This window comes from Pezoporus occidentalis, unplaced genomic scaffold (genome assembly GCF_034315485.1).
Source record: "Pezoporus occidentalis ecotype Australia unplaced genomic scaffold, CSIRO_AGI_Poc_V1 ctg4, whole genome shotgun sequence".
NCBI lineage: Eukaryota > Metazoa > Chordata > Aves > Psittaciformes > Psittacidae > Pezoporus > Pezoporus occidentalis.
This window is the reverse complement of record NW_026915724.1, coordinates 28,295,029-28,317,964: the sequence shown is the minus strand read 5'-3', so window position 1 is coordinate 28,317,964 and position 22,936 is coordinate 28,295,029. Positions and strand designations below refer to the sequence as shown.

Sequence of the window (22,936 nt, the reverse complement as noted above, 5' to 3'; positions counted from 1 at the left end):
AAACTTCCCCTCTTTAAGTTTTAACCTATTACCCCTTGTCCTGTCACTATAGTCTCTAATGACAAGTCCCTCCCCGGCATCCCTATAGGCCCCCTTCAGATACTGGAAGGCTGCTATGAGGTCTCCACGCAGCCTTCTCTTCTCCAGGCTGAACAGCCCCAACTTTCTCAGCCTATCTTCATACAGGAGGTGCTCCAGTCCCCTGATCATCCTCGTGGCCCTCCTCTGGACTTGTTCCAACAGTTCCATGTCCTTTTTATGTTAAGGACACCAGAACTGCACACAATACTCCAAGTGAGGTCTCACAAGAGCAGAGCAGAGGGGCAGGATCACCTCCTTGGACCTGCTGGTCACGCTCCTTTTGATGCAGCCCAGGATACGCATGGCTTTCTGGGCTGCAAGCGCACACTGAAGCCGTCTCATGTTCATTTTCTCATTGACCAACACCCCCAAGTCCTTCTCCGCAGGGCTGCTCTGACTCTCTTCGCTGCCCAGCGTGTAGCTGTGCCTGGGATTGCTCCAACCCAGGTGTAGGACCTTGCACTTGTCATGGTTAAACCTCATGAGGTTGGCATCAGCCCACCTCACAAGTGTGTCAAAAAAAAAATAAAAAATCACGAAGGCAGTCCCCCACTACCACAAATTATGCAGTTGAGTTTCCCACATTTGGGGAAATCGCAGGGGTCAGCACACTCAGGGTGCAAGGGGTGAGCCTCGACCTGGGAAAACCACCTGCTTGATCATGGTGTCTCCCCTGCCAGGTAAGTAGCCCTTCTTGTATACTGGCACTGTAGTTATACATTTTATGTTGATTGCTGAGAAAATATTGATCAAAGGTGTCATCGTGAGTCAAAAAGACTTTGTTTAGACTTCAAGATGAATCGGAATTCAGTTGTGCATTTCTCTGCTTACTTTTATAAAATGACAACATAATTTATCTTGATTTTTTTATTTCCTGTGAAAAAACATGGAATGCTAGTAAAGAATATTTAAAGTTTTCTGAGGTAATTTACCTGATTATAGCTGGAGAAAATCTATTAAGGGAGGATGATGCAAACTGTCAGAATGAAGCAGTTGGAGAGGAGATATGACTGGCAGCAATTATGTATCAAGTGGAAATAGTGTGAAAGGCAGAAAAATAGGCAAAACTTTTCCAGGTTTGAAGATCAATATCAGTTTGGGTGATTTTTCATTGAATATCTAGCTCATATTAGAGGAAAAAATAAAAGCAATGAGGAGACAATAGAGTGTCATTCTTCAGCCCAAATACAACTGGAAGTAATGTTTACATATTATTTGTAGCATTTACTGTTTGTTCTTAAGTAAGGTGCACTATGCTTCAAGGCCAGTGATGAACAGCAAATAGCCATCAACTAGACTGTGATTATTTGCAATGTGTTCATAATTTTTGACAGATCAAGAATTATTTCCTAAAAAGACAGACAGGGATACATTACTTTTGGTTATTATGATTTTGCAGTCTGCTTTTAGGCAGTTTTAGACAATAGGAAATAATTATTTACTGACCTTTTTAGGGGGCATGTAGTTTGCTGAGTTCTTGTTTTCTAAAAATTGACCTTAAAAGGTGAAATCCCTGCCTCTCAGCTGTGACTCACTGGTTTGGCGACAGTATCTCCCAGTGCCCAGCACAACCATCTGGCTTTGCTCTGACTAGTGTGTTCCTAGGCCTAAATATTAAGGTGCAGCCAAGCCCTTAAATATTAGCAACTGGACAGGGTGGATGGGAAACATTTAGGTACAAGCATGGGCTTAGACCATGACTGAAAGCACAGTGTTGATGCAGCCTTAAATGCCATGTTCATTAAGTCCTGCATATTGTAAATTATAAAATCTCATCAATTCCTTAGGAAACAGAAGAAAAGGAAGTCACTGCCAAAAAAACAAACAACACATCTGTACTGTATGTGCACAAAGCGCATAGAGGAAGACTGCCTTAGATACACCTACTAACATCACATTTGGAGGGCTTTTTTATATAATCTTTTTTTGGCTGTAGCTGTGAGGAAGATGGACATCATGGTTTTGGGAAAGTGATGGCTTTTGAAAGCTGAGTGCTTTGCTTAGGGGTGATAGTTTGCACTGACCTGGGCCTCTGTCTCCTTTTTGAAACCTGATAACCTCAACTGTGTTTGTGTTGCCTTTCTCAGTCATCCCTTCACATCCAATCTCAGCCTCCCCTTCCCTTCCTCCAAAGAGAAATATCCATTTTGCTTTCCCTTACTTTGATGGAAAGTTCTACACAGATGAAAGTATGTAAGTAAGTAGCTTAAACACATCTGTCATCAGCATATACAATGTTTAAGCAGAGCTGCAAAAGGTATCAAAGAATTTTACTTGGTCTTGAAAAGTGACAGTTACAGAGATGCCAGCTGCTTTGCAGTCATTGGAAAGCTTATCTCCAGAATCATTTTCTGCTTTTTTGCAGAACAGAGTTGACATCTGAAAGACATGTCTGTGGCACAACAGTCTCTGCAGAGCTGCACTGAAATCTTTTTTTGTCACCACAATGACAAAGTATAATAAAGCAATAATGATACTGATCCAAGAGCATCACAAACACAAAGTCATGAAAAGAAATGCTACCAAAAGCTTTTGGCATTTTTTTCTCTCTGTGTTGTGGCTCCAGGCTTACAAAGGCTTGTGCACATAAAGAACAAAGCACAGAGGGACTGTTCAAGTACCTCAAGTAAAACACTGACTAGATCTTTCAGGCCTGAGACTTTCAGTTCAGGCTATCTGTACATTAATTTCCCTAATACATATATATTATATAATCTGTGTTATATATAGCAGTTGCCACTTAAAGGAATGATTTGCAACATGAAATGTATTTTATTCTAAAAATATGTATTGTTCTTGCATTTGGTAAAAGTGTATCAGAGATCTGGTTCATTCTTTTTCTTTAATTTAAAGTCATTGAATTTAGTGTCATTCAGTTCAATGCACTGAAAAAGCTTCCGATGTGATATCACCTGTGAAGGCCTCAATATTAGAATCGGAAATGCTGAGCCTGCCTCAGAGTCTCTCATGTAAGTGTCTGAAATTTCAGAGTTGTTGTACTGAGAGTTTCAACAGTTCCCTGGAAGGAAAAGCACAAGGTGATGGGAGTGACTGCTTCTGTGTCACCTCTTTTTGACTGTGCCTTCAGATGCCATTATTCTTTGATGCAGTTATGTGAAATAGAATGTGTTGCGTGTTTGGTGTTTGGGACAGGCACAGATCAGGCCATGTGAGCCCCTTTACAGTGAAAGAATCCCTAGTTTACTACTCAGAGAGTTCTGCCTAAATTGAAGGATGGGATCAGAGGTGTATGTGGTATCCCAGAGGTACGGTGCAAACACATGTAGAGATCCTTCAAAACAAATCAACAAGTTGCTCTTCAAAAAAATCTCTCCCACCTGTAGCAGTACATCCTAGGACAACTGGTGTGACTAAACAGTAATATATGCCAAAAGTTTAGTTCAGGACAGAAAATTAATTTTCAACTCTTCTTCCAATAAAGCTGTTAATAGTAAAGCTGATAACTATTCCAGACACAGTGACATATACTCCTTAGGCCCCTGGGCCTGGCTTTCCACATCTTTGGCACTGAATATGCTTCCCCTCTCTATTCCCTTAAGAATCTTAAATTTACTGGACTCTGGCTCTGAGTCCCTTATTGTAAGAAGAGACAAATACCAGTGTTCCTTATCCAGCCCAAACGAGTTTTCATTCAAAGTGGATTGTGTAAGTGTTCAGCAGGAAATGTTCTATCTCCTTTCCTACCTGCTTTGACGAGGACTGAAAGAAGTGACATCTCACAAATGCTTTCAGGGACATCCAATTTAGCAGCTACTAAGATGAATGAGATAGGTCATATCTCATAATGCAATTGTTTAAAAGTAGCAGAGAGCTGTCATTGCATCTATTGCCATGGTCTGTGAGGCTACCTCTACAGTCATTAGCAGCTAAAACATTTTTCTGATAAAACCTTTAGATTCTGGAAGAGAACAGCATGATATTGTGCTGATGCACAATGGCTGGATCTGGACTGGCTGTATGTTTCCTGATACTTTCAAAGGAGACAAAGATTGCTATTCATAATTATTTCTAATGAAACAAGAACAGAAGTCTTCAAAGACCTGAGAAAGAGCTTTTTCATTACCCAATGATGGAAACTAAGACTCAGATCTTTCTGTCTTCTCAAATGTTGTCAAAATTCTCAGCAGTCATGTGCTGAGGAGGAATGAACATGTAAAGGTGATCAAATACATCTGTTTTAATTCTCTAAAGCTGTAAATAGTCTCTTGGTTGTATCACGGATTTATCTATTTCAGAAGAAAAATTAATTTTGAAAAGACTGAGACTAGCTGTTTTTTCTCCCTATCAGAATGGTTACATTATAGGTCTCTATAAGGGATAAGATTTCCAAAGCAAGTAGTGCTTTTTATATTCCTATTTGGTGAGTTTGCAACTTGAGACAACATACAGAGAACTGTTTACAGAGCAGTTGCTTTTTCAAAAAAAAAAACAAAAAACAAACTATGTCTCTTCCAAGCAGAATCAAAAAAATGAAGCAAAAAAAACCTGAGGCAAAGAAATATCTGAACAAAAAAGTTACAGATTTCTGTGTATGTCATTAGGGACAGTCTTCTACAACATTGCTTTTCCAACCTGATTTTGTCTTCTGAAATGCTAAACTCAGAACTAACTAAATGAAAGCATTAATAATTTGATCTTCTATCTCTGCAATATATTTTTATTTCTGTGGACTGTTTTCAGAAATGTCAGAGTCTTCTCTGTTAATACAAATGATCATGCATCAGTAAAAACATGCAATTCAGTATAACTTTGTTCTCCAATTAGAATTGGAAGGTCTGCTTTGAAATATAGCTGAATGAACTAAAGAAGGTAGGAAATGCAATTGTAGGCTGCGGCATCTCTGTTGTATTTCAAGGTCCTGTTTTAAGATTCTCTCTTATGAAAATAAACAGTCCATATCTAAGTTTTAAATGTTGCATTTGTGTGACATTGTATAACAACACCTCACCTGTAGCAAGACAGTCAGTGCAAAAAAATATACTTTAAAACCACTAGTTCTTCCCAACTCTAACATAGGAACTAACATCGATCTATATATTATGTCATATACAATATCTGTAAGATATTACTCTCTATATACAATATATATAATATTTAAACTTCAAAGAACTTTATATATATTGGCTTTGACACTGAAGAGGTCTTCTTTACTGAAACTTGCAAATGTGTTATGTGTATAGCAACTTTTTTATTAGAAATTTCATTTAAAGTCTATGGTCTCTAAGTTCACTTGGAAGGCTCAGGGAGAGTATATTGGGTGGACACACAAATTTCTGCAGGTGCAACAGAATAAATGACATTTTAAATTCTTTTAGCTAGGAGTTACTTTATTAAAATATGCTTTCCTTATTTAAAAGATCAGATTGAGAGTTTGCATGGGTGGAAAGTGCATGCCCAAAACTTAGGAACACAAGCAATGCTCAGGGTTACATGTAAAAGAAGTAAGTATTTGTACTGGCCAAGCCCCATGCCTGGATGCCAGTGTTATAAACATTTCTCCCAAGTGCATTTTCTTTTTACACAAAAAAATGTTCAGTCTTTGGAAGGCACGTTGGGTTGCTGTCATCATTTATCTAGTTAAAAGCTGTTATTCTGTGAATAAGGAATTCAGAGAACAGCAGAGCTCTTCAACATCATTGTAGCAGTTTGTTATGAGGATGCACCATACCTTGGAAATAAGTGTTGATCATGCAGACCAGAGGTGACCATGCACTTTGTCTGAACATTTCTGATCAGTATGTGTTTAGAAAAAAAACAGTATTTTGCCACTTTTTTTTTTTTTTTCCCTAATGATAAAACATCTTAATCTCTAAATTCTGCCAAGGAAACCTGAATGGCCTGAAAATGTATTGGTCACAGAAGCTAACAAAAGAGTCAGAACATGATATTAGAAAAAGACACTGCAAAATAACTTTAATCCCCTCTCCTCCTGGAGCTGAAATTCTATGAAATGGGAGGGATTAAAGAGTACAGCGGCATGTTGTTAAGTGCTAGCCATTTCACTGCAGTGGCCATTTGTCAGACATTTCTGGTACAAGTATCTAAGGTAGTGGCACTGCAAACTTGTTTTAGAAGGGTGGATTTAAGTATCACTTTATGACTACATGTAAGAGGTCTGCTACCACTACAGTTATCCAGTATTTCATGTCTGTTTCATCTCTATGAGGTGTACAAAGCTGCATTTAACAATATTTTGATAATTGCCACATAAATACTTTATTAAAAGCAAGCTTTGACGCTGGTTCAGTAAGTTTGCGCATCTTCAGAAAAAGTAGTGTTATCTAAGTAACTATGAATATTAAGATATGACATTCAGAGATCCAATCTGATATGAAATGGTATCAAAGCTCTACGATGAATTATATTGCAGTTACAATATTCTAATGTCCTGGGTTTTGTTACATCATTAAATATGTTTATTTAATAAAACATTAAAAATTAAAGATACTTTATGGAAGAAAACAACATTTTATGTTCCAAAATAGACTGCTGTCTAGGGTTGTTCTGATATTTTTACATGAACAAATAAAACGTTCTTGAGGCACTACACATATTTCTTTCAATGTGTAAGATGTTATGCAAATATTTCTGAAATTACATCAGATATGATATTCCATGTGAAGATGGGTCATGCAAAATCTTCCATCTATAGTCCTGACCTTCCTATGAGGGGAGACCCTTTGCAATTGAAAACTGACACCTCAGAAACACTTATAATGAATTTTCCTATGCAGGAGAAAACATAACTGCCTTGATTGATGTGGGAGGCTCTAAGACTGAGGCTATAAAAAAAGTTTAAGTATTTCTGTGAATGAACTCTAATTTATTAGGTAATTTTTTTTCTGCATTGTGTATATTTGAGAACGTTGTGCATGGTATCAAAAGAGCAGTGTATATTCTTTGCCATAGCTGGTAGCTCTAAGGTAATTTGCCCTGGTGCCCCAGTAGGGTAAAGAATGAGCTACTGATTTGAATTTACAAAAAATTCTTTAAGTCACACTTATGGTTGAATTTACCACAGGGGCTGCTCTCATGGGGGTAGATGTACCTTAGTTGATTTAACCATAACTTGTGGCTAATATGGAGGTCATCGCTGGATAGGTAAAAAAGAGTGCACTTTTTCTACCACCAGATTATATTTCAAAGGTATACTTGTAAAGAAAAAAAATTGTAAAGAAAAAAGAATCAGATTTATTAAATCCAGTTTGTTTATGATTTACAGTAAAATTGTTTTTTAAAGGCCACTTAATCCATGAAGATGATGCTTAGCAATTTAAATTGTAGCATATTTAATAAATCAGGACTCAGTCTTCTGCACCTTGGCTGATCATGGAAGTGTTTCTGTGTCCCTGTCACAAACTTGTCCCAATATTTAGGGGTATTTTTCACATCAGTATACAAAAGTATATTTCACATCAGAGGAACATTTCTTCTTTCTCTGTATTTGTGTTCGTAACATCGAGATAATACATGCAAATATATGTGAAATAATGTCAGGAACAGATATGTAAGTATTTTCTTTTGGAAAAATGTGTCACATTTTTGTTAAACATTAATGTAAATAATGTATGGGAAACACTTGGGAGCTGCTGATCAAAATACCTTTCTGTTGATAACTTGATTTAGTAGATGAGACAAAAAGCTTTTCCCCTTGAAGCTGTTGGCTTAAGTAAGCTCAAGGTGAGTGCTATCTTAGAGAAGGCTCCAAAGAAATGAGTGATTTCATCTCCTGTAGAACTCCCACGCCATCAAGTTCAACATGTCCCTGCTAGAAATGTCTGTATTCCTAACAGTCTCGGCAAAGTGATAAAAAATGGCATGAGCTTGATTACATACTGTTCCTTTCCAAATACAACCAAATCTTAAGCTCAAGAAAGAGGACTGCAAATACCTTATCTATTTACTTTAGAAGGTACACTTTCTGAAAGCACTCCATAACTAAATAAACTGTATTTCCCCATACTAATAACTTCAAAATCTGCATTTTCAACCTTACAATTCACAAAAGAAAGCAAAGATGCAGAAATAATTCCACCAACTAAATAATTCCAGGAAGGCAGCAGGTTTATCCCATAAATACTATTAAGGATAGCATTTAATTAAACAGTATTTAATTAGGCAGCATAGAGCTGTTTTCTAATAAATACTATAAAGGTTGTATAATTAAATATTTTATTAGAAATAAGTATTATCATTTAGTTATTTCCCCTTTCCATTCATGATGCACCAATTTGTACTGCTACTTCTTTTGCTAGTTAGGTATCTAAGGAGAAGGGTGTTTCTGTACATTTGGGATTCAGTCCTTGTATTCAAAGAAAGGCAAGATTTCTTCTGTTTTTCTGTGGATGCACACTGGATTTAAGGGCTTTACAGTTCCCTTTAGCTCTTACACTCATCTTTCTTGAAAGTAGCAGATGGAAATGATGATGTGCCATCAGTCTCACCACTGTGCCTAATGTTGTAAGTCATATAAAATAAGGAACAAATCTTTTGGCCCTGTTTTCATTCCTTGATAATACAACAGGACTTCAGGGCCTTGGGTCAACTGGTTCAGGGCTCAGGAGCCCAAGTAGTGCTCTTGTCCCTCCTGCCAGTCACAATCAATGACAATGGCTATATCAGAAAAATCTCACTAATTAATTCCTGGCTCTGTGACTGGTGTCAGTGTAAGAATTTGGGGGGTTTTGACCACGGGTCAGTCTAAACGGCACCAGGCCTGCTGGAGGCAGATGGGTACATCTGTCCCAAAGGGGAAAAGGATTCTAACCCAGGACCTAGCAGGGCTGATAGAAAGGGCTTTAAACTAGGCTTGAAGGGGGAAGATGGTAACACCAGGCTCACTAGAAATGAGCCACAGGGTAGCATGCTACTGTTGGAGTCCAGATCCACAGGGTAACTTAAATGCATTTATGCCAATGCCAGCAGCATGAGTAACAAACAGGAGTAGCTGGAAGTCATTGTGCAGCAGGGAAATCATGACATAATCACCATCACAGAAACATGATGGAATGATTGGAGTGCTGCAATGGATGGCTACAGGCCCTCCAGAAGGGATAGGCAAGGAAAAAGAGGTGGCAAGGTTGCATTTTATATCAGGCAGTGCATCAAGTGCCTAAAACTTAGTATTGTGAGTGAGAAGGATGAATACGGGTGAAGACTAGGGGGAAGGCTGACCAAGCAGATATCCTGGTAGGAGTCTGTTATAGACCACCCAGCCAAGGTGAAGCTACAGATGACATGTTCTTCAAACAACTGGGAGAAGTTTCATGATCGCTTGCCCTTTTCTTGCGGGGAACTTCAGACTGTCTGCTGAAAGTACAATACAGCAAGGAAGAAACAATCCAGGAGGTTCTTGGAGGGTGTGTAAGATAATTTCCTAAACCAGCTGGTTAGTGAGCCAACTAGGGGAAATGCCTGGCTAGATCAGCTGTTCGCAAATAGAGAAGGACTGCTGGGTGATGTGATGGCTGGAGGCCATCTTGGGGAAAGTGATCAAAAAATGATTGAACTTTCAATCATTGGAGAAGTCAAGAAGAAGGTCAGCAAAACCTCCACTTCAGATTTTTGGAGGGCTGACTTTGACCTGTTTACGATGCTAATCTGGTTGGCAGAATTCCGTCGAAAACATTACCGAAGGACAAAAGGGTCCAGGAAGGCTGGACACTCTTCAAGAATGAAATCCTTAAAGTGGAAGAGCAGGCAGTCTCTATGTGTGGAAAATCAAACTGGCAGGGAAGACCAGCCTGGCTGAACACGAAGATATTGCTGGAACTCAGGAAAATAAAGAGAATTTATCACCTGTGAAAGAAGGGACAGTCACCTCATGAAAAGTTCAAGGATGTTGTTAGGCTATGTAGACAGAAAGTTAGAAAGGTGAATTCATAGATGGAACTAAATCTGGCCACTGCCATAAAAGATAATAAAAGTACTTTTACAGATCTATTGGCAATAAAAGGAGGGCCAAAGAGAACCTTCCTTTATTGGATATCAGGGGAAACCTGGTGACTGAGGATGAGGAAAAGGCTAAAGCACTTAATGCTGCTTTTGCTTCGGTCTTTAATAGTCACACCAGCCACTGGGATCAGGCCCAGTCAGCACGTGTTCATGAAGGGCAGGTCCTGCTTGACCAACCAGATCTCCTTGTATGATAAGGTGACTTGCCTGGTTGATGAGGGCAAGGCTGTGGACATTGTCTATTTGGACTTGTGTAAAGCATTTGACACTATCTACCACAGTGTTCTCCTTAAGAAACTGGCTGCTTATGTCCTGGATAGGTGGATTCCTTGCTGGGTTGGAAACAGGCTGGGTGGCCAAGCCTAACAGATGGTTCTAAAAGGTATCACATCTAGTTGGTGACCAATCGCTAGTGATGTTCCTCAGGGCTCGGTGTTAGAGCCAGTGTTGCTTAGTATCTTCACTGATGATATGGATGAGGGGATTGAATACAGTCTCAGTAAATTTGCAGATGAGACCAAGTTGGGTGGGATCAACCCAAGCTGGGCTGATCTTCTTGAAGGAAAGAAGGCTCCACAGAGGGATCTGGACAGGCTGGATTGATGGGCTGTGGCAAATGGTGTGAGGTTCAACAAGGCTCAGTGCTGGGTCCTGCATTTGGGCCACAACAACCCCATGCAATGCTACAAGCTCGGGGAAGAGTGGCTGTAAAACTGCTTGGTGGAAAAGGCCCTGGAGCTGCTGATTGATGGCTGCTGAACATGAGCCAGCTTGTGCCCAGGCAGCCATTGGATATTAGGAAAAATTTCTTCACAGAGGGGGTGATCAGGCATTCAGCCAGGTAAGTGAAATCACCATCCCTGGAAATGTTCAAAAAATGTGTGATATGGTTTAGTGGTAGTCTTAGCAGTCCTGGGGTAATAGACTTGATGATCTTAAAGGTCTTTTCCAACCTAGTTGATTCTATGATTCTATTGTTCTATGATTCTATGACTGAGTAGTGTGACCTAAAGAGAAATAATAGCATCTCCCCAGTGTACCAGCCCCATATAAGACCGAGTGTTGATGTCTTCTGAAGGAATTTCTGTGGTCCTGTTCACTGTCTTGTAGAACAAGAGCTGCCTTACAGCCACAGACTGGCTCCTTCTGATTCCTCAGTTTTAATTCACTACACTTTTCAGCTTTCTACTCTCATCCCTCGATGCTTGAACTCAGGAAAATGACCATTAAACATGAGTATTTTAGACTTAGTACAAAATTCTCATTTGAAATGAGGAGCTATAGGTTAGGAATTCCCTGCACACTGCTTAGCTGCAATTTCAGAGCATGATTAATTTCTCAGTGCAAATCATCAGGCAGAAACCCACAGGGGTTCCTCAGTTGTGCTTAAAGCAGAAGATTGAAACAGAGGAGTGCTCATTCATAGATGAGATTGTAATTTTACTAGTGAGTTACACATGCAAATTTTTTCTCCTTATCAAGACCTACCACTTACATTTATTTATATGTGGTTTTCTATTCCTTTCAGAGGCTGAAGTCTGAGTATCGGGATCTCTAAGAATATGCTGTATACAACCAGAAAAACAATTTGCAACAGAGAGGAATGAATAGAAATGCAGAGCTTTTTCACAAAACTTCATTGCCAGAGCATTGCCTTACCCTCCCTCGCATTGCTGCCAAGCTCTCAGCAGCAGCCACACGAACAGAGACACATGAAACATTTGCAGCCAGTAATACCTGATGATAACCTTGACTATGACATACACCATTATTACCGCTCCTTAAAGCGGGAGGGATCCGCGGGCGCAGCGCGCCCGGGCCCTGCAGACAGCGGAAGCGGACGACCACTCAGTTTCTCTGACGCTCTGCCCATTGGGAATCCTGCTTCCCGCCCTTGCCAGGGTGTGACCCTACTTCCCTCCCTCCTACTCTCCCTCCTTTTCTCCTTCCCTCTTCACAGCTCTCAGCCGTCTCGCTGACCAGCCCCGCCAGACGCTCAACGCCACCGCCAGGTGGCGGCCCACCACCGCTCTTGGCGCGGAGCCTCGGGAGGGGCCGGGAGCGGGTCAGGGAGCAGGAGCAGGTTCTGGACCAGAAGCGGGTCTGGGAGCAGAGCCCCCCCCAGGGAAGAAACAGTTTAATAAAGGCAATGAAGGCGGACCCGCTACCTCCCGCTGGGCGCCGAGATGCAGGGATCCAGGCATGGGAATGCGGTGCGCAGCCTGGAGTACCCCAAACAGCGTGTCCTTGTTAGTGCTATATATATCATCGTCGTCATTATTAAAGTCTATGAATCCAGTTAGTGGTGACTCGCGGCCCGACGGCAACAGTGGCCAGTGTGTTTGTGCCGGGGATACTCAGCCCCACGGGTTTAAGGGGGGGGGGGAGGGGTACTGCTTTTCCCCGCCACCATGGTCACCCTGCCCTGCTGCGGGGCGCCCTGGAGACGCCGTCCCGGTGGGAGCTCCGCGCCTCGCCGCTGCTGCTCGCGGGGTGCGCGGATGCGGGTCAGGGGCTGGGGTGAGGGGTGTGCCACGGCCGCGCTCCACTCCTCTCCCGACGTCCGAATCCTTGCCGGCTGCGAGTGTGTGTGTGCGCGCGGAGAGGGGAGGAGGGAGGAAATGGGGTGGTGGTGGTAGCGGCTAGGGGGGTGGAGGGGGGGAGATTATTGGCAATGGGCGGGAAAGAAAGAGACGACTCCTGTTTCCTTTTCTTTCTGCCAGCGCAATCTCGGCTCATTTTCTCTAAGCAATACAAGTTCACGGACGAGCTACCTAGCCAGCCCTCCTCTCCCGTCATGGACCTCCCAGGTAAAAACGCCGTTCTCCTCACCGCTGGCTGGTCATTTCTCAAAATACCATTTTAAATAACAGCAATAATAAGATGCGGGGTTAGGGCAGCAGTAGAGATGCCTCGGGGAAGTGTAGGGGGGGATCTCCCAGGAGCGAGACCTCAGGGTGTTCTGGTGAGCGGGGAAAACTGAGATGCAACTTCCCAGGGAGACGACGGGTGAGGTTTTGCCTCTTGTGATGTGCATGCTGCCAGGGTGGGAGTCGAGGGGTGCTAAGCCGCTTCCTTCCGGAGGGTTTAGGAGGCAGCGGGGGTAACCTAGCCTGGGGAACAAGAGGTTGGGAAGTACAAGCCGGTGCGCGAGCGCAGCACCTCCAAGCAGGAAGGAGGGCGGCGGAGGCTCCCAAAGCCCGGTCGGAGCAGCGCTACGGCGAAGGCGAGGGCTGCGGGAGCCCAGGACCACACGAACCCTGGGAAGGGATAGTGGGGCAGCTCCTACGAGGGGGAGAGGGAGCATCACCAGTAATAATGATGATAAAATCGCCTTTTGTAATGGCTGGGCGTTAGAAGAGAGACATAAACCCGGCTAGCAGATGTAGTAAAAAGTGGGGCTGTGGGAACGAGCCGGATTTTGGAGGCTCCCTCTGCTGTGAGGTGAAAAGGGACCGCCCGAGAAGCCCGCAGACTGATCCACCGTGGGTTCAGGACGAAACCTGACGCGGTGCCCCCTCCTCCCGGCTTAAAGCACGGGTGGGGCTGCGGGGCTTCCCGGTGCCAGGGGACGGGAGAGAGAGAAGACACGAGGAGGCGCTGAGCAGCGAGGTCTCTCCCAGAGAGACCTGTTGGGCCGACGGGAGGCTGCCGGGCTGCGTGGTGCCCGGCTCCTGCACGCCCGCCCCTCTGCTTCACCGCCGCCTTTGCCCTTGCCAGGCTGCTGCGCGCCGCCCGCCCTTTGAGGAGGCTCCTTCGTCCCGCGCGGCGGCGGAGGAGGAGGAGGAAGAGAGAAGGAGGAGGAGGCAGAGGAGGAGAAGGGGAGGAAGGCGCGGCCCTAGCCGCCGGTGCCCAGCCACCGTCCCGCAGAGCGCTGGCCGCCGGGCGCCGCGGCGGCAGCAGGCGCGCAGCCCCCTCCGCTTCCCCGCGGCTGCCCGCATGGCGGCGGCGAGCCGGAGCGGCGGCGGCCGGGCGCTGGGCATGGGCCGGCGGCGGCGGGGGGCGCTGCTGGGGCCGACGGGAGGCTGCTCCTGCTGCCTGGCGGCGGCGCTGCCGCTGCTGCTGCTGCTGCTGCCCGCCGGGTGCCCGGTGCGGGCGCAGAACGACACAGAGCCCATCGTCCTGGAGGGGAAGTGCCTGGTGGTGTGCGACTCTAGCCCCTCGGCCGACGGCGCCATCACCTCCTCCCTGGGGATCTCGGTGCGCTCCGGCAGCGCCAAGGTGGCCTTCTCGGCCACCCGCAGCACCAACCACGAGCCCTCGGAGATGAGCAACCGCACCATGACCATCTACTTCGACCAGGTCAGCCGACGCCCGCTTTGTCTTCTCCGCTCCACACTCCGCGCCGCCGCCCCTAGCCTCCCTGCGCGGCCATTCCCGCCCCTGCACGCGGACTTTAGTTTCTGCTCACCTTTCATCTTTTAATCCTGACCCACCTGCTCAATAGCATTTTTTTACAGCTCAACTCCCCAGAAAGAGTTCGGGAAGTTCTTTTAGGTGGCTGCGGGGCATTTGGGTGTGTTGTGGGTGGAAGGGCGACGCCGGCTTTTTGTCCGGTCCCATCGCTACTACTGAGAGGGCTTTAACGTGCGAGTTTGTGCCTCGGGCGCTTGTGGGGGCTTTTAGCAGCCGAGGGTTGCTCCAGGCAGTCAAGGATGACCCGGGGAGAGGGTGCGCACTCCCCCTGTCCCTATCGGTGCTCCGTCTGAGATGCTTATTTTCAGGGCAAGGAGAGGACTGAGATTTACCGACGGGGAGCTGCCGGGGCTGCCTGTTCCAAGCGCACTTGGCAATGTTACAGCACCTCTCAGGGGGAGGGAGGGCTGAGGAAGAAGAGGGTGTTCCCCGCCTTATCAAACGAGGCGAACACTGTCCCCGGTGGGTTGTAAATGAATGGTGTTACCCTGCACGCGGTACGTCGGTTAGGGAAGCGGACAGCCCGAGCTGCTGGTCCTGCCCCTTTCTTGCTTCAGTGCTTGCTTCCCGGAGCCCGTGCCCCGGTGTACCGCTTGACTTTTGCGACGAAATTCACTTTTTTTTTTCTGCCGCCTCTTACTCCTGATTTAGTACTGCGGAGTCAGCCAAAATTAGCGCACGCAGACTTGTTTTCTCTGCTTTTGTTTTTGTTTTCATCTGTCTGTCAGTCTATCATTCATCTGTCTACCTGTTCCTTCTAATGAGTTTGCACAGCTATTCCTTACAAGCTGTCATTAAGTCAGATCAGTAGAGTAAAAAAAAAACCAAAACCAAACAACCAAGAGTTTGCTTCATGTGTAGCGTATTTTAGACGCTTTATTCAGCAGTGTTCAGTTCTCAGGAGTTCTCAGGCGTCCCTCCCTCGGTGCTCCCGCAATAACGGATTTCTTTCTTGGGACGAAAGCGTCGGGATTTGCGGAGGGATTGGTTTTTGTTTCCTCCCGCTTTGTATTTTGATCCATTAAACCAAAGGCTGTAGCCCGCTTAGCCGAGCACGCCTGGGGCGCTTCGGAGAGGACCGGCGCGGCAGAGCAGCCAGCTTTGGCTCACCCCTCGCTCTACGGGCCTGCGGGGTTTTCTCCCCTTGTTAGCCGTGCCTATTGAGCCAAACCAGGCCGGTGCCTGTAAAGGGAGGGAGCGATAAGCCTTTGCCGGATTGCCGTCAGTGTCCGGCTCGGCAGTCTGCGGGGCAGGATGCGGTCGCTGCTCTCAAGCAAGGCTTCGCAATGTACCGAAGTGCTCAACTCTTTTTTCTTGCGTTCAAAAGACACTCAAATATATGACAAATTAAGACTGTTGTCGGGGAGGAGGAGGAGGCCCACCCCAGCCGCCTGAGGATGCGGGGCAGGCGGCACAGCTCTCCGGAGGGGCAGAGAGGCATGAGCTGGCAGACGTTGCTGTTGCGGACCATTCTGTCTCCTCCATCAGTGATCTCATTAGGGCGATTTTCTATAAACTGCTGAATTCGAGGACAGGTTCGATTTCAGTAAAGCTAGATAAAAAACATACGTTTGCATTATGAGTTGATGAGTTTAAAGGTTTTTTGTCCTTGCTTCTTTCTCCTTCCTCTTTTCCTTCCTTCCACTCCCCTCCCTTCTCCCGCTTCTGCCACCTTTGTTTTATTAACAGTGCAGTGTAATGTTGCACTTTTGACATTTGTGCTTCACCTAGCAGGCTTTGGAGACCATTATTGCATAACTGAATCGTTTTATGAACTGTGATGCTTTTTAAATGCCTCTGTAATTTGGCTCCTTTCCTCTGCAGTGCACTTTTAATTGTGCTGCAAATACTATCTCAACTAGGCTTTATATCGGTCATGAGCTCATGTAAGATGTACACTGGTGGTTTTCTAAGGTGAGGTCTGATTTCTCTTTCTCTCTCTCTCCTTTTTTTTGTTTTGTTTGTTTACTTTCCAGGTATTAGTTAATATTGGCAACCATTTTGATCTTGCTTCCAGTATATTTGTAGCACCAAGAAAAGGGATATATAGTTTCAGTTTCCACGTGGTCAAGGTCTATAACAGACAAACCATCCAGGTGGGTTCTGATCTAAAGAAGATGCTTTGTTTCTTTTTTTCTACTTTTCTTTTTCCTCTTTCAAATGCTCATTTCTAGAGACTGAGGTGCATTTACAAACCAGCAAGTGAAGAATGAGACTGTAGGTTATTTTAGTTAAAGGGGCCTGCATGCATGACAGAAATCATGCATTGCCTTAGCTTAATTTGACCCTGTTTCTAACCTGCACAAAAGCTTAGTGATGTGTACAAGGTATAAAAGTCATTAAGAGTATTGAGAAAACTCAGATTCTCTGTCTTTGCACTTTTTAGGTAAGTTTAATGCAAAACGGCTACCCAGTGATTTCAGCTTTTGCAGGGGATCAGGACGTCACCAGAGAAGCAGCCAGCAACGGGGTCTTGCTCCACATGGAAAGAGAAGACAAAGTGCATCTCAAACTGGAAAGGGGTAACCTCATGGGAGGGTGGAAATATTCAACCTTTTCTGGCTTCTTAGTCTTTCCACTATAAAAGAAGGCCAAATAGGCAGCAGATCTATGAGCCGGAGGAAGGATTCAGTCGTTAATGACACCCTGATCTTGGCAGCACATGACAATATTTCCAGTCACCCCGTCAGACTGTCATGGTAGAAGAATGATAACCTCCTAAACTCCAACATTTGCTTTGAATATTGACAATTCCTCGGGAACCTGCGCCTCTAATTAGTTTTAGACGACAGTGATCTTTAGGAGAAATGAAATTATCGACCTGAGCAATTTATACCTGTGATTGTAAAGTCAATTTCGGATTTTATTGCTGGGATCGTTGACTTTCTTATTATTTTTAAATTTTTCCCCTCTTTCATTTTTTCCTCTTTTTTTTTTCTCTTGTCGTTGTCCCAGTGAGACAAATAACTTGGACCACACAATCGCTTTGTCAAAGGCTCAGTCCAGAGCCAGAAGAATGAAGTGTTCAGCCCAATGAGGTGTTCTTTCCATACTTTATTTCTCCGTGTTGTATAGCCTTAAGGGAAAAAAAAAAGAAAAAAAAGAAAAAAAAAGAAAAAAAAAAAGAAAAAAAGCTTCCGTTTCAGTCCTGTATTTTTCTGGGGGAGGGGGATTCTGGACATTACTGTGTCAAGAAGTGCTTTATCAAGTGAAGCAAAATTTGCACGATTGGAACCTTACTTGTTTTGTGTTGTTCGTATTTTTCATCGACTTTCTTTTTCCTGATTTTTGTTTGTGTGTGCTAAAAATGTAAGCTAGATTGATCAATAAGACAAAACAAAGCACATATATACCCTGTAGCTCTAGGTGAAGCTAACCAGTGAACAATTTTGTCTGCACTTTCCAGCTGATCTTTATAGACCTATTTAGAGAAAGGAGCGAGAGAGCTACATGATCCTTCAATTACAATCTGGAAACTGGTAAAGGAACTGACATTTCTGAATTGTCCTGACATTTCTAGAAGCAACAAAGGAGGCTTTGAATATCTTCTCTGACCATACCCTAAAATATATCCTTTCTTTGCATTACTGGGTATATTTTGGGTGGTTTTATCCGACATTTATTTGATGTATTTGTCCACTAATGCTTGAGTACACATTGTGGGAGCACGGAGAGAGGGCAGAGCAAACTCTTCCTCTTCCAAGTTAAATAAAATCATCTCCACTTGACCTGTCCGTGGCAAGTATCGGAGGAGCTGACGCTAGCATCTTTGACAGCCTTTGGGAGAGGGCCTCAGAGGATCAGCAAAAGCACCAGAAGCTGCATGGGTGCCTTGCATTTGTTAGCCGTGTGTGCTCTTCCCAGTACAAATGGCCTCAGAGTTCTGGGGGTGGACCAGTGTTGGTACTGGAGGTTAGGAAAACTTATTATCCCAATTCACAAGAAGTAAAATATCAGGCCAAAATCAGTTGCATCATTTTGCCTCACTCTTAATAAACAGACCCCGTTTTTTCACTTTTTTTATGAAGGTTGGTGTATTAGTGTGCTGAGGGAAACCTTGCTTGCGGACATCCAGAAAGAATGTTTATATAATTTTATATTTATTAATTTTTAACTTCATTTATTTAATTTTGAATAATTCATCTTGCTATTAATCCTGCAAGGGTGGATGTGTATAAGAATTTATTTTTGTCAAATATACTCCTCTGCCACAAATATAATGCAAAAGCATTTGCAGCAAATCGGTGGTAGCTATGTTGTATTTCAAAATTATGGTGGACATGTCATTTTCATTGTAAATTTATCATTAAAGGGGCAAAGTCAATTAAAGTCATATATTCTTAAAAAAAAACCTTATCTGTGTTGCTTATGATACCTCAGATGACTAAACCATAAGGCAATATAATATTTCATATTTTCATGTATTTTCAACATTGATGCTGTTTGTTTGCTTTGGTATTTTACTTTGCTGGCTACTGAGTTAATGGGCTTCAGGTTTGTTTTTAATGGGTTATATTTTCTAGTTCCCTTTTCGCATTGGCATGACTGCAGTGTTTCTATTTGCTAAAATATCACAGGACTACTTTTAAATATATGTAATAAAACCTGAGTCAGCAGCAACCTTCTACTAAATACAAAAATACAATTAAAACAGTTGTCTTAATGCTAGATATTGTAAAACTACTTTTATATCTTAATTTTTTGTGTTTAAAACTTGATCATGTCTCTCAAGGAAATAGACACTGAGGTGGGTTCAAGGTCCCAGCTTTTCAGTTTCTGTTCCATTTCCTTAGTCTTATTTTGAAATTCTGCCTACCATAATCACTTTCAGTTGTCCCATTTATCTCAGTTCGTCTGGTTTGATAAGGCAGTGGTATACTATTTCTTGCTCTCTCCTAAGTTAAATGAAGCCAGTGTCAAGATTTTCCTTGAACATATTCTTGGAAATTTCTTAAGCCACTTAAGCTGCAGAATCTCAATAACCTGCTTCATATATTCAAAGTCAATAATTTTGGCCATGGTTATTTTATAAAGCTAAATATATTTATACAATAACGAATCTTCTGAATTTGAAGAGGGTCTCTAATGTACTGCCTCTCTTCCTCTTCTACTGATGTGTCCTTCATGATAAGCTATAGTGTTAGTCATGTTATATAAACAGTTAAATGGAATCCCCTTCTTTTTATAAAATCCTCCTAAATCTAATAAATTCCCTTTAAATTTGATAAATTTCCTTCTTTTTATATTCCTTGCAATATTCATTCATTTTTCTTTTTACTTAATTTCGTATCTGAGTTTGCGAAGGTGCAACCTACTTGTTATTGGAAACAGTAGATATTTTGATATACAGATAAGGTGTGAATATCATGATGTATTTTATGTTAAAAGAGGAAAATGTGCAATAGCAGACTGAAGAATGCAACAAGAAATACTAGGTGAGACCACTTAAAGGAGCCTGACCGAACATTATGAGCAGGCTTGTCTAAAATAAGTTATATAAATAAATTGATTGGGTAACATTTGGAGTTGGTGTAAATTTAATGTTGAGGTTCACCATGAGACTTAATAAGCTTAAAACACATATGGTAGTGAAGTAGGCCAATAGCACAATAATGGTTCTGGTTCCTGTGGGAGTAATAACAATATCCTTCCCAACAACTTTCAGATTTTCTCATAAGCTGCTGTTTAACATGATCATAAGATATTCCTATGAAAACACTTGTCTGTTTGACTGTTTCCCTTCCAGGAAACAATCTTCACCTGGATGTTTTGGGGAACCAGTGCTTTCATGTTTCTTTATCATACTTTTGTCAGGGTAGAACCGGGACCTGTATTAGGAATGATAAATGCTCATCATATATTTATTGCCTTCCTCTTGGTTTTTGAGGTTTATATCCATAGTTAGAACACTGTCTTGCAAACCCCTGTGTGCTCTCACATCACCCTGAGTGGTGATGGATGTGCAGTGTCTCTCATTATCGGTCAGCATCTTACAATCTGAATCTGTTTGGGTGGGAGAAGAGAGATGCAGAACTAGGAAGTTGTTTAGAATTTACGTTGTATTTGTTGACTCTGTCTTTTTTAACTTCTAAAAAGAAATTTTTGGTTTTGTTGACCAAATTTATGTCTTGGAATATCTGCCAAAGTAGATAGGCTAAAAGGGATTGCTTACTGATGGAGTTGCTTGGAAATAGCTGAAAGTGGTTTCATGTCCTTGTAACGTGACATTCATTTCTGGACTAGGCAGGGTCATAGGTAGTGTTGTTTAAAAATAGCTGTTATAATTAATAGTCTGCTTTAGTCCAGGATAGATTTCTAGTGTTAAGAAGTACTCAAAAAATCAGTGTCATTAACATACTTTTTAATTTTCATGGGTAATGACTGTCAGCTAAAGTCCATTAAACAGTTATACATAATGAAAGGAAAAAAAAATCGCTCACATATTTTTATTTATTGTTGAAAGGCCAGGGAATGTCTGAGGCAATGCATAGCTTCTAGATGTGGAAGCACACACTGTCTTGAACAATTGTTCCAGGATCATGTTTGATGAGATGTGTCATGCCCATTTTTAATCATGGTGGTAAATAACAATGATTTATTGTAAAATACCCATTTTCTTAATGGAGCAGATTCTTTTATTTGACTTGTCTTCATCCGTCAGAATGCTCAAAACAGAACTTTATGATTCCTCGCCACCTCTTAACTAGGTCACATTAACAGGTTATAAATTCCTGAGGATTACTGATATTCATCGTGGCTGTTGTTAGACACAGACTAGGTGGCTGGGCAGATGATAGGCAAACCTTTTGATCAGCTGCTTAATCTTCAGCTCCCTAGTAAAAATAAATACATTGTCATTTCAATGAAAAGGCTAATCCTGCTTGGTTTACCTACTTCAGTAAAGTCCATTCCTGTAGAGAGGAGGAGCTTATGAAAAACATCAATAGTATTTGTCCTGGATCATAGTGTTTGGAATTTGGGCATGATCTACAATTACGTTTACTTTGAAAATAAGTGTCAATTAGCTCAAACCTTTAGTTAACAAAAAAATAATTCTTCAGTTTAAATGTCTTTCAACACATCGTAATTCTTATAATTTGATCAAAATCCTACAAATATAACTTGAATACATGTTTGAAATCCATTCTCAAAACAGTAATGTTTACAGTCTTATCCACCACAATGATGATTTTTTTTTCTTATTAGCCATTATCAATAAAATCCAAGAAACACTAATTGCATTTTATACTATTTGAGTGTAATAATGAAAATGCACTTCACATACCAAGTATGTCTAACATACCCCATTTCTTCCTAGGTAATATACATTAAAGTATTTTCTACATCCCTTTTGCTACTCATCAGCAAAACAGAGTTGCCTAACTTGCTGGGTTTCTGCAGATCACGTACCACTGATAATATAAGTAATGGCCTAGCAAGACACGGAGAAGCAAATAATGAGTACTATTATGAATTCTGCATTGAAAAAAAAAGAATTATCTATCTGCATCAACAGAAATTCAGGTCATACTGACCAGTGTTCCAAAACTCAGGAAATATTAAAGATAAGTTTTTTAACTAATGTTACCAACTGATACTACTTCCATTGTTATAATGATGTGTTATTTTTACTATGGGAATCTAAAAAATAATTATTCTTTTTCTGATGTCAGCTATATTAAAAGACTTTTATTCAGAGTGTTAATATAATGACTCAACAGAAACATAAGTTCATCAATTAGTATTTATTAGGTAACTCTCATCACAACTGATACATTTTAGTTAATTGAAACTATGTATTTGAAATGCTTTTATTTATCTGTGTGCAAATATACACACAAGTGAATACATGAATAATAAATATGTGTACATGCACATAAAACATTTTAGCTGGGAATGGATGAACAGAGAGCTGACATTTTCATATATAGTTTGGCTTTCCTTTCTCCGAAGCATTACCCTGACAAGTCAGTTGTTATTTCATCTATTGTCATTCTACACCTAAAATGTTCGTCTTTGCTTACATCCAAAAGTACACAGAGTAATAGCAAATGACATTATGTATTTCAGTGCTGAGAGATGCCCCATCTTAGGTAATATCAGAGTAAAGTGAAACTTGGAGTTATTAATAAACAGTTTCATTACCTCAAGTTCTGTTGAAAGCTTTTGTGATGAGTGAACCTATAGTGCTGTGTGGGAATTGTTTCAAAACATCTTATAGGAAGATACACCAGACTGGAGCTTCAGTTTGTCCTTCTAGTGACGCTGGATGGGAAACCTGCAATATATATTATAACTGCAAGAGAAAATATGTCCCTATATTTAATTGTTTAGCAGCAATAATCTTTAAACACTGATTTAATTTTGGTTGTGGAACTGCTTTCTGTACAGAGATGCATTATACTGTCACATTTCAGAACTAAGAATAACAGTGACTTCAGTGGACAAAGGATGAGGGGTTTTC

The 22,936-nt window shown here is 42.1% G+C and overlaps 1 protein-coding gene and 1 non-coding gene across 4 annotated transcripts; one reads left to right on the top strand and one right to left on the bottom strand.

Annotated features, from left to right (window-relative positions):
• Window positions 1-605: 605 nt before the first annotated feature.
• LOC134171356 (U1 spliceosomal RNA) lies at window positions 606-769 on the bottom strand. The gene has a single exon (XR_009967611.1). It is a non-coding gene; the product is annotated as a U1 spliceosomal RNA (small nuclear RNA).
• An 11,412-nt stretch (window positions 770-12,181) lies between these two features.
• On the top strand, window positions 12,182-18,060 carry CBLN2 (cerebellin 2 precursor). Of its 3 annotated transcripts, XR_009967477.1 has the most exons (6): window positions 12,191-12,305; window positions 12,780-12,866; window positions 13,777-14,358; window positions 16,449-16,568; window positions 16,859-17,510; window positions 17,879-18,060. XR_009967477.1 is itself a non-coding variant. In XM_062633088.1 (5 exons), exons 1-5 carry the CDS (start codon window positions 12,206-12,208, stop codon window positions 17,054-17,056), a joined length of 783 nt encoding a protein of 260 aa, XP_062489072.1. In that variant the 5' UTR covers window positions 12,182-12,205; the 3' UTR covers window positions 17,057-18,060. The 3 variants fall into 3 exon arrangements, 2 of the variants coding, with proteins under 2 accessions (XP_062489072.1, XP_062489071.1); XM_062633088.1 differs by having other exon boundaries at window positions 12,182-12,305; window positions 14,081-14,358; window positions 16,859-18,060; XM_062633087.1 differs by having other exon boundaries at window positions 16,859-18,060.
• The last annotated feature ends 4,876 nt before the right edge of the window (window positions 18,061-22,936 follow it).